General features: G+C 38.7%; 1 protein-coding gene across 1 annotated transcript in view; it reads left to right on the plus strand.

Moving 5' to 3' along the window:
* Positions 1-12,039, plus strand: part of acox3 (acyl-CoA oxidase 3, pristanoyl) — a 32,473-nt gene continuing 20,434 nt past the window's right edge. Inside the window, exons 1-9 of the mRNA XM_041984838.1 lie at positions 1-66; positions 1,109-1,282; positions 3,978-4,075; positions 4,163-4,298; positions 5,550-5,624; positions 5,738-5,827; positions 6,360-6,503; positions 7,652-7,740; positions 11,502-11,598. Of these exons, the coding sequence (XP_041840772.1) occupies positions 1,163-1,282; positions 3,978-4,075; positions 4,163-4,298; positions 5,550-5,624; positions 5,738-5,827; positions 6,360-6,503; positions 7,652-7,740; positions 11,502-11,598 (849 nt within the window). The 5' untranslated portion in view covers positions 1-66; positions 1,109-1,162. The remainder of the gene's footprint in view (positions 67-1,108; positions 1,283-3,977; positions 4,076-4,162; positions 4,299-5,549; positions 5,625-5,737; positions 5,828-6,359; positions 6,504-7,651; positions 7,741-11,501; positions 11,599-12,039) is intronic.

Genomic DNA, 12,039 nt, shown 5'->3' on the forward strand with positions numbered 1-12,039 from the left:
GTACCTTTAGCCCAGTTCAGAGTTCAGTCTGAGCAAGGACAAGAACAGAGGCGAAACAGCTGCGAGGTAAGAAAATTAGATTGTTTAATGTCAGCGGGAGGACATTTCTTCTTCTGTGTCATCCTTTGTCTTCTCTGGTGTCCGGTCACCGTTTTCTGTAAATCTGGACAGAAACGAGCTGCTGTTCCTCAGACTGAATTTTGGACGTTTGAAAACTTTTTTTGTTTACATTACAGAGAGAGAGAGACAGAGAGAGACAGACAGACAGACAGACAGATAGATAGACAGATAGATAGATAGATAGATAGATATCCATAAACCATAAAATCAGAAATAAAGTAAAAATATATTGGAGTGAAATAAAGTACCTCTCAGAAGTGGAGTTAGGTGCTTTAGTTAGTTTTACAATGCAGCACTATGTGGAATTATTAAGATGTTATTTTACAGACATCTTTATTTTGTTTATCTAAAGATAATTATTTAAAGTTTACATGATTATTTTGTGCTGCACCACTGATAAGCTACAAAAAGATTTTATGTTGTTTACTTCGTTTAAACGAATGCTGCACTAACAAAACTTGTGATCAAAGAACCATAAAAAAGGTATGTTGGATACTGTCATATAAATAATAAAAATCTTAAAATATAATTTGGATGTGCTCTTTTTTTCTTCACATTAATGCATTGCTGAAGTATCGGATCGGAAGTCGGTATCGGCAGATACTCAAAATCCAATGACTTGGACTCAGACTAGGGGGCAAAAATTTCCATTTGTTTTCATGACTGCTCTGTACCGTTTATTATTAAGAAGGAAGCCATTGTTAATTGTGTCGAAGATGCAGTTTTGTACACGGCTCTACTTGTACAGGGGTTTTTGGGTTAAAACAGTCTTCAAGTAGGAAGCTAGTGGCAGTGGTCATGTTTTGGCAAGTGTAAAACTGTTTTATGTATTATGCTGCGTCTTGGGCATTACATTTTCACGTCCAATCACAGTTTCACTGTCAGTAAACTTGCCAGTAATGAGCCTGCTGAACAACAACCTTCAGATTGATGATAACAGCTCAAAATATCTGACACATTTGTTTGTTTCTGTCTGGATTGTTTTAAGGAACCGTGTTTTCTGATCCTGAGCAGTGACGTCTTCCAGCTTGAACTGAATAAGATGGACCATGAAGTGGCAGATTTCCCCAGTGGTCCACTGGATGAATACAGGAAAAAAGCTTCCTTCAACTGGAAGGACATGCTTCGTTTCATAGATGGAGAGGAAATTATCCAGTTCAAGGTAACATCAGGTCTTCTGTTCATTGGAAGTGGTCTAAACACCTGACAGAGGACTGGAAAACCTCTTATTCTGGTTTAATCTGGATCAGTTACTGTGGTGAAAAGTACCTTAAAAAACTCAGAAAACCTGACTGAATTAAACTCACAAAAGCCTTATCTAAACTAATTAATATGACAGTATATTATACCACAAATAAAAAATAGCCTTTTTATTAATTAATTTAAAAAAATGCAACACAGAAATGGATATTTCTGTTGTAATTTTCCATCCATTCATTCTCCACTGCTTATTGGAGAAGTTTCCTGGATCACTGGAACACTTCACCAGGGAAGCGTCCAGAAGGCGTCCTAACCAGAGGCCTCATTTATAAAGCTTGCAAATATAATCAGTTTATAAAAACCAAACTTGGTGGGAGAATGTTCCTACCTCTATACAAACTCTGATCATGGCGTACCCACAAAATCTGGGAAAACGGGGAACTGCGACACCATTTATTCTAAGGTCCAGCAGAGTGGGACAGACTGGAGCGTCTAGAAGTGATGCAACGCTTATGAAACACACAAGAGGTGGATTTTCTTTATATATTTATTTATTCTTACACAAATTTTGTAATTGTTGTCCCAATTTCTGTCAAGACGGTCTCCATGTCCCACAACTCCTTGGCCACATTGTTAATAGCGGTGATGGTGTCCCTCTACACCTGCAGGACTTCCTTGAAGGACATGGCTGCTGCAGTGCTGCACGGAGTCTCTGGCCTCACCCTCTCCAATCACAGCTGCAGCACCGCCGATCCACCTGGAACACCCAGGAACTTTAAAGAAATATTATTTAACACTAAATAAACTGCTACCACTCTCAGATGTATCTGTAAATGTTTATTTTATACATTAAAACAAAAGACTACATTACCGGCATCATTACTGTCATTTAGCAGACGCTTTTCTCCAGAACGATTTACTGTTGACTGTAGCGTCTTGCCTAAGGATCCAAGTGGAAGGTGTTACTGTTTAACCCTGTGGGATTCAGAGTTTGATCTCCCGCATGGTAGACGGACACCCTACTGACTGAGATATCCAGCTGCACATTCCGATGCCTCTGGCGTGAGTTCCCTTCTGACGCTGCGATGACAGCATCTGACTTCTGCTGCCACTATTCTGCCTTTCTGACACAAGTAATGCCGACGCCGTGCCCACCAATTAAACATTTTTATGCTTTTCAACGTGGAAATGATGTGATGAATATTTATTATAGACGTTGACTTGACCTTTTATAGCCACCATGTGGGCGTGGGAAGGCGTTCCCTCACGTGTGCCCACTTTAGAGTTGATTCTGACTTATAAACGGAAACAGGTGTGGGATGTGTGTGCGCACACTTTGATAAATCTGAAAGGTGAAGTGTGCCGCATTTCCTTTTTGCGCCGCGGATGCCACCTGTAATTTGCTTTGCTATGCACAGTTTGATAAATGCGGCCTCGGAAACCTGAACCTCCTCATCTAGCGCCATTGTATGTGGAGGAGCAGCAGTTCTGCTCGGGTCCCCCCCTGGATGACCTTCTCATCCTATCTCTGAAGGACAGTTCAGGCACCATGGGGAAGAAACTCATGTCAGCTGCTTGTATTTGCGAACTCATTTCTATTTTAATTTAACTGTATATGATTACCCGTTTATTTAATATTCCATTTATTTTTCAGTTGTATTTATTTATTTGATTAGTGCTCTTTTATTTCTTATATTTTATTTATTTCCTCCTTCATTATTTTTCTGTCATCTAATATTTTATTTATTTAGTAACACTTTTTTAAATTGACATTTACTTCCCCAATATTTCCAAAAATGCATTTTCTTTATTTATTCCTGCAACCGTATTTATTTCTGTCTCCATTTTACATTTACGTTAACCACTGTTTGAATGAAAGTGGATATCATTACGTTACATAAAGACAGAGACACCGCTCCAGAAAGTCCACACCCACTTTTCCAGTCTGTGCGACATCTTTCTGTAATCTACAGTATCAGACGCTCTACTGATCGCCAGCAAAACCAGGGCTGATACGTGACCAGAGTCATTACTCAGTCTTTGACCAGAGCTGGTTCAGGTCTGTGGTGATGTTGGAGGCTGGTTAAATACAACTTTCTCAATAATCTTAGATATAAAAGAGAACTTAGAGACAGGTCTGTAGTTGCTCATTGTGGCGGTGGCTCAAGTTCTTTTCTTTAGGAGCAGCAGCTATCTTTAGTCACGGATGCCAGTGAGCTGTTAATTATTTGTAGATCACTTTTTACTGAGGTAAAAATTGTTTTTTAAAAGTCAGATGGTATTATGTCCAGAGCGCATGTTGTTGATTTCAGATGCCAAACAAATACTTAAAATACGTTTAAATCAACCATATTAAATTGTGACATAAAATCAGAGTTAATTCTAGACTTTAGACACAGCTTAGTTTTTTCTTGTTTTTCTGTGTGATGTTAATGTTTTGTGTAGTTTTGATTTTTTCACTAACAAAGTTGCACGTTTAAAAACATATGTTGACCATACTGCTGTACAACTAAGGTGTGATGATAGAAAGATCTGCAGCTGTGTTTTTATTTATGATACAGATCTGTTAAAATCTGTTTCCTCCTTTATTTCAAATTGATAAAAGAGTTCATGTGTCCATTCAATCATCCTGGACTTTGTTTCGTCCTCTGCTACAGCAACACATCTTTACGACGCTGGAGAATGATCCTCTGTTTGCTCGGCGTCCTGGAGAGGACGTGCCCATCGAGAAGAAGAGAGAGCTGACCTTTCTCAGGCAGGAGCATTTGTTTTTATTAAATTCTGTAAGATTCGTTTCCCTGATTATTTTCAGCATCTTTTAGAAATCAAACTAAATTTGCAGGGCAAAGCAGCTGTTTCGCTACAACTTTATGACATTGGAAGAGACCATGGCCAACCCCTGGAAGGCTGTGGCCCTAGAAGACTGTCTGGGCATGTACGACTGGGCCTTGGTTGCTAAGTTCTTCCTCAACAAAGGGGTGAGTCTGTGTGACATGCTGTGGAACATATTTACTGGGAAAGGAGGTTCTGTCTAAACGATTTCTTTATAGACATAAGCTAAACTAGATGAAACGATTCTGGGAGTGGGACTGAGGAATTCCCAGGACAGCACCTTCTGATGTTCCTATTTACATTTTCCCTCAGACAGAAAGCTGTGGTGACGTAACATGTAGCTTGTTTTAAAAACAAGCCCAGACATAAATGTTGGTACAAATCCTGAGTTTTAGAGGCTGATGTTATATAAAATAAAAAATCTGTCCTGTTGGGATGAAGAAAACCAAAGTCTGAAGTAGGAAGTGGTGTTTAAAACCAGCATCTGAAGGAAAATGTAGCAGCTAATCAGGTTAACCCTTAAAACTCCAAGCCAATATTTGATAATTTTGATCCGCCAGCCATTTTTTAAGCGTAGTCTATCATACAGACTAGGGCTGGGCGATTAAATGAAAGTTTTTGTGCTTTCTTGGTGATGGTAAAACGGCCCCTGTGCTGCTGCTGCACATGCATGGTCCTGCATTTTGTGAATAACAATTTAACAGATTTTTCAACTTGCCAGAGTAGTAAGCCGCTCTCGTTTATCTTCTCCTGCATCTCAATCATGGTGCGCTGGCTCGCAGGGAAAACGCGTAGTTCGTGCAATTTGTCCCTTGCACACTGTAGTTTCAAGATGGCAGACCGTTAGTGTTACACATCGTCCCTTTAAGGTATCTGATTGGTGGAAGATTTAATAGGAAGTGTCTTCATCACCATTTCCAGTTATAAATAGAGACCTCTAAGCAACATAATAGTGATAGTGAACTTTTTTTTATGATGAGAAGGGGATCATGTGTTATCATGGATCACTTATTGTGGATTTACCAAAATCTTTGAATAAACACTTCTTTTTGTGGCTGGATTTAAAACCTTCTGGACATAATATAAATGCCTGAAAGCCTTCTGTAGATCACCTAAAGGGTAATCTATGCATCACAATTTATCCCACAGAGTTACACACTGCCGTTCCTTACAAACGGTCGATAATAAGCGGTAGTGCTCGGAGGTCGAGGGAGTTTTGAGGGTTAATTTGTAACATTATTTACTATTGTTTACATTATTTGAAAAGAGCACCTTAGAGATTTTGAGTCTCTCAGAAGTAAGGATCGAATTTTGGTTTGTCTCTTGTTTCTTTTGTCCATTGGACAGTTAAATAAATTGTTCATACCAGTAAAAAGTTAATCTTAAACATGTTTCAGATGTTTGGAGCAACCATCGCGAATGCAGGATCAACTAGACACAGGAAATATGTTGAAAGCACTGAAGACATGACGGTAAGAGTATAAACATCTCTCTGATTTATTTAAGGTTTAAGAGGCAGATAAGAAAAGGAATGCTAATCGCTTCCACAGATGTTCACACAGTAGGTGTTGTTTTCTGTTTTCAGACATATGGATGCTTTGCACTGACGGAGTTGAGCCATGGCAGCAACACCAGAGCCATGAGGACCACAGCCACGTATGACCCATCCACTCAGGTCTGCATAGTTTCCTTCATATTTCCATGTTCAGATAAAGGAAACAGGAGGATTTTTTTTTAAATTTTAAACAAAGACACGAGAAAGAATATAATTACACTGTTTATATTTTATGGTCTAATAAAATAAAAATAAAAATCTCCACTATTTCATTCACTTGAATTCAGCTTTATTTATACAGCCTTTATTTACAACTAAGTCATCTGAAGGTACAGCAACAGAGCAGAGCCCAGTGCATCATGGGATGTCCCCCAGCAGCCTCGACCTGTATCAGCAGAACTAAAGGGATGGATAAGGGTCACCAAGCCAGACCAATTTATAAGATTTCTCAGAAAGGAAGTCCAATCAAAGTTGGAGAGAGTGTCTGCCCTCTGAAGCCAAGCTGGGAGCTGGTTCCACAGATATATATATATATATATATATATATATATATATATATAGTTTGTAGATATTTCTGTATGTGTAAATAAATAAAGAATTCAGGAGCTGACCAATGTTAAAATAACTTACTCAGCTTCTGTCTCCTCTGCAGGAGTTTGTGATCAACTCTCCAGATTTTGAGGCAGCCAAGTTCTGGGTAGGAAACCTGGGTAAGACCGCCACCCACGCTGTGGTGTTTGCCCAGCTCTTCACACCGGACCAGGTTTGCCACGGACTGCACTCCTTCGTCGTCCCGGTAAAACTCCACTAGCAACACGAGTAATGGTCAGACCCTACAATATCCAGCCCAATGCTGCGCTAGTGAGGCTTCAGTCTGTAGCTGCTTTGTTTATGACGTGCTAGGCGGCTAATGTTCTACCTGTTGTTTGTGTGTAGAATTCAATCCAGAAGGCTTTGTTGTAACTGCAATATCACCAGTTTATTGCTTCTCAGCAGATGAGTAGTGCACAATGTCCAAAACGCTTTCAATCCCACATGTTACAAATCAACGGCATACATACACACTCCACCACAGCGGAACAACAATGACAATGCAGTTTTTTTTATTTTAATAGATTTTAATATTATCTCATTACAAGACTTCAGCAGTGTAAGTGTGGAATTTATCTTGTCCTTATGTCCTGTGTCAACTTGTTGGACATTCTTTGAAACAAGACTTAAATAAGCTGGACAGTTATCCTGGTCTGGAGCATAGTGGTTCTCCAGCACTAGTTACCATGGTTACTCAGCTGGGACTCATTTAAGCTACAATGATGGAACTGAACTCTCCAGAGTTGTTGAAATAAGCAAGAATTTCCCTTAATCCTGCTTCATGGAATACCCCTCTGCGCACAAGGTAAACAGGAAGTGATGTAATACACGTCAAAGTCAAACATCAGTCAGTCAAACATTAAGTGAAACTTAAAAATTAACAGATGTGTTAAAGGGACTTTTCTCAACGCAATGAAGTTTAATCTGAACAGATCAAGCATTAAAATAAACACCTTTCAGTAAAATCAGGCTTTAAATATTCTGCAAGTTTACAGATCTGACGAAGCAGAAGACGTTATCTTCATCATTAGTCTGAGGAAGACTGATCAGACCTGTTGTGGTGTTATAGATGGACATTAATCAAACTGAAGGTCTGAACCAGTCTTTTAATTTCTTTATATACTTTTCTTATTTATTGTCATAAAATATCACTGTGAATACAGTTCTTTTGAAACAGATTTAATTGGATTGAAAAGAACACAAACTTTGCTTTCTTTACTACGATGTCTTCTAATATAAATTAGTTTCTATATAATGTATTTTTGCTAAAGTCATTCGATAAGTATTCCTTTAGGGTAGATGAGGTTTTATGCTGACGATGACGCTTCCAGTAAACCACCTTGTATGATCCAGGTCAGAGATCCTAAAACCCTGCTGGCTCTACCTGGTGTGCTAGTTGGAGACATGGGGAAGAAGTTGGGTCAGAATGGCCTGGATAACGGGTAGGTAGCCTCAGCCGGACATGCTAACCTGCTTCTGTTGTTTTTCTCTGTATCTGACGTGTTATATGGGAAGCAAAAGGTTTTAAAGAGAAAATAATTTCATCAGTATGTTTAGCCAGATGTTAACTAATGAGCTCTGTATTTTGTAAACATGCTGACAGACATTGTTATATTTATTGACTACCACTTAATAAAATGGACTAAAACAGCAATGTTTGTACACAACCATATTTAAGTTCATAATTAGCCAGGGGTAATACACCTCAAACTGCCTGAACAGTCTGCACACGTCAAAAAAAAACATATCAGACGATGGTGGACCAGCAGGGCAGAATTCTGAGAGATGTTTATGTTCGATCAAACAGTGTTTCCGTATCACACCACTAAGACTTTTGTGTATTTTGTAAAAAATGTATGTTTCTCTGTGGGTGTTTTTCCTCATCTGATATTGTTTGCATTCACCTGATGTCGCATCCTCCTCATCAGCTCTTTGTAACAGGAAGTGGTGGTCAATCAGCTGATTGTTGACCAGAGTGTGGTGATGCGTTTCCTGTTTCTGGTTGTTCTAATGGATCAGATCCTGAAAATTAAAGGAGTTGGTAAAGAAAAGGGGTCCTGTGAACCTTTGGTTGGGATCAGAAGAGTCAGATCAGTCAGAGTTTCAGGGATTATTTGGTTAAACACGTTCAATTAATTTTATTAAGAAAAAACGACTTTGGTTTACTGTCTGTTTATTAGACAGATGACTAAACCTGAATATCTAAATAGTAGATTTATAAGGTGTATATTTGTGTAATATTGATCTCTGAATCGTTCATGGTAGTATGCAGGTTTCCATCTGGGTCAGTCTTTTCACAGAGGGAAGGATTTTAGGTACGGAAGTAACACAGGAAGCTTGCTTGAAGATCTCTGAGATGAAATGCTCATTTGTTTGAACCTAATGGAGCTGATCGACCAACAGCGTATTTTAAGGACAATGACGCACCAATAATCTTTACTGAAGAAGAACTGCTGTACTGAACTGTCTTTATTATTTTTAAAAGTCTACAACAAAGCAGAGCTTCTGTCTTTTAATCCTACAAAACCTCACCTAATATTTCCCCACATTTACTGCCCCAAGAAGCTGCAACACACTGGAACATGATTTGTTTACAGAAATATGTCCACCGCTAAGAGAAAAATTGTCGCAGCATAACTGCTCAAGACTTTCTAAACAAGAAGAAAGTCTGAGTTCTTTGAGGCTAATGATGATTTATATTTGCTGTAAAGAACTGCTGAAATTGGAAGCTAGCTAGCTATGACAATAAGTTAGCACAAGCTAGCTGGTGAAGACATTGAAACAAGAAGCCAATGATCATGATCAGCTCAGAGAGCCCAATGCTGGTGGAGAAATTGACCACATAGAGTTCAGGAGCTACATACTTGACTTTGACTTAGCTGAGGTCACTTGGTGAGCACCAGACCTAGCTGAACCATTTGTCAGTGGGCCAAGGGAACCCAGGGCTGGCTCAGTTGGATATCCCAAGGACTGTGGCTGGCAGAATAATAACAATCCAGTTCATTGTTCTGCAGATAACATTCAGGTCTACTACCTATTAAACCAGGCAGTAATGATTCACTAAATCCATTATTTAACTGTCTTCGTGACCTTAAATCAGGGTGTTGCCACCCGACTCAGGGGTAATGAGAGGTGTAACAAAACAGAACTGTGGACGGATGTAAAAATGGAAATTAACAGATTTTATTGTGGCAAGCGGAAATGAGGAACAATATAAAAAAAAGGTGGTGAATCACACGAGTTGGGGTTAGCGAAGCTGCTTAAACCAAAAACACAATATAACAGCTATTTTCTAAATTCAGCTCAAAACAAGCCAGTTAAAAGCAAAACTGAGAATAACCAAAAAGGATGAACGAAAAACTGGCCTACTAATCTACAGTATTTTAACAAAGGGTGAACCAGCTCCAATATCTAAAATTTAACCAAAGATACTATAAACAACTACAAACCTAAATTAGCCCAACACATTCTACTTTTAACCATAATCTAACAAAATGAGAAGCGAAACGGGCTTTAAGTTTTACCAAACCCAAGAAAAATAAAACAAGACTATCAGTCAGCCAAACAAGGAACACAAAAGCCAAACAGTTTAATGCTGTTGGAAACCAAACACACTAATCCTACTATACTAACATCACCAGTCAAAGCACATAGTCAGAATCTCCAAAGTTCAGCAAGCCAAAGGCAGCCTGTCTGTTAGAATGAGCAGGTGCAGCAGTCCTTTATTTCCTGGTGGGTGAAAGCAGGAGCAGGGATTGGACCAGCCATTATCCAATCAGGAGGAAGGAGGTGAAGGTGTGTCAGTTCCAGCTGCTTCCAGCAATCCTCAGCAGGCAGGAAGCAAAGGTGTGTTAAACAGAGCCAATCTCCGAAGGGTAATGGCACACAGGTATTTGCATACAAAACGAGAGTCATTAGGCAAAATGACAGGCAGTGTAACACAGGGCTAAAGTAAAAAGTGCTTAGTTCTATAGAAGTGAAGTGATCTGCAGGGCAAATGGTACCCTGGCACCGGACCAGATCTCTGTTATAATGACTTTTTGAAATAGGGAAAAAAAAGAACAGTTAATATTGTGATGTGTTCATTAATGTCTGCCATTGTCACATTAGAATCACTTAATCTACCAAAGGTAGGAGAGAAACGCAGCTTTTCAGGTTTCAACCCTCCACCCCCCACCCTCACAGAAAAGATTAAAAAAGTCTGGATTTTATTTATTTATTTACTAATTGGTTTCATTTATTGGTATTCCTATCCTATGCAACGCCAGCATAAATCCAGCTTTTGCTAGCTGAGGAATCCCCACAACTCTGGAGATCCAGCTTCATGTGTGTGTGTGTGTGGGTGGGTGTGTGTGTGGGTGGCATTGCATGGGTGGGGCTAATTATCATATTCATACATCCCCCTTCATTGAGTGATAATTCAGTGCAGAACACTTTTAAAACCATTAAAACGTTTTTGGTTTTTTTTTTTAAACCACAGATTAAAACTTAATCTAATTTAATAAAATGTGCATTCTTTGCTGCTTAAAGTTGGTTTAGTTTAATAATTAGTTTTGGTCTCATTAAATTCAAGATATCACTTAATAATGTCCATTTCTCGCTTTTGCCAGCACTGAGGTGCTGATGCATGCTTTTATATCTAGTAGAATAGATTATTGGAATGCCCTGCTCTCTGGTCTTCCCAAATAGTTTGTTTCAAAACTACAATTACTTCAGTAGGCTACTCAGCAGTGCATGTAAAAACAAGGACCAGAGGACGGGAACACATTACACCAGTTTTAAAATCGCTGCATTGGCTCCCCGTACATTTCAGGATTGATTTTAAGGTTCTTTTACTGGTTTATAAATGTCTTAATGGTTTTGTGCCTTTAAAATTATGAGCCCTTGCGGATCCCGTGGTCCTCTAGTACCGGCAATTTGGTTGTTCTTAAAGTAAGTTTGCTTTGGGTGTGTGTGTGTGTGTGTGAAAAAGAGTAGGTGTGGAATTTTTAATTGCTGTTTTATATTCTTTTTGTGTGTATTTTATTAAGTAAACCACTTTGTGCTACTTATGTTTGAGAAGTGCTTTATAAATAAAATTTTATTTGATTTAAGTACTTAGAGAAATTATAACATTATAAATTCAAAGATTCCTCTGCTTTTCTTCACTGTTGCATTAGAATTTCATTGTTAATCTCTTCTTTTCTTTTTTTTTTTCCAACAGTTTTGCATTGTTTCACAATGTGAGAATCCCACGAGAGAACCTACTGAATCGGACGGGAGATGTTACTCCTGATGGCCGCTATGTGACACCATTTAAGGTCAGTGCAGATGGAACAGGTAGAAACACATATACGGTTGTATATTCATTTATTGCTGACATGTCGCGGGTGACATGTCTTTTTACTTTCTACTTTCTCATTTTTGTGGACACGACAAGGGTTTTTCTTGTCACCTACACTATGAAGCCTTGCAAGAGTATTTCCAAGCCTTGTTCTTGCCATCCCAGCATCCAGTGCAGCCAGTTAGAAAGATTTTCACACTGCTGCTTATGTGATCAAATGAATTAAGCAACCAACTGGAAAATAACAGACTACAGGGAGGTAGTCTAGTGGTTCAGTGTTAAAAATGTTAATAGCGAGTTCTGTCTTATGATAATTTTACAATGTTGTTGTTTTTTCCTGTTTTTATTGTAAATGGAAACAATGACAAAACAACAGTATCACATTAAATATATGAACAAATAAAGAAAAGTAATGTAA

This window comes from Melanotaenia boesemani, chromosome 5 (genome assembly GCF_017639745.1).
Source record: "Melanotaenia boesemani isolate fMelBoe1 chromosome 5, fMelBoe1.pri, whole genome shotgun sequence".
NCBI classification, from domain to species: Eukaryota; Metazoa; Chordata; class Actinopteri; order Atheriniformes; family Melanotaeniidae; genus Melanotaenia; species Melanotaenia boesemani.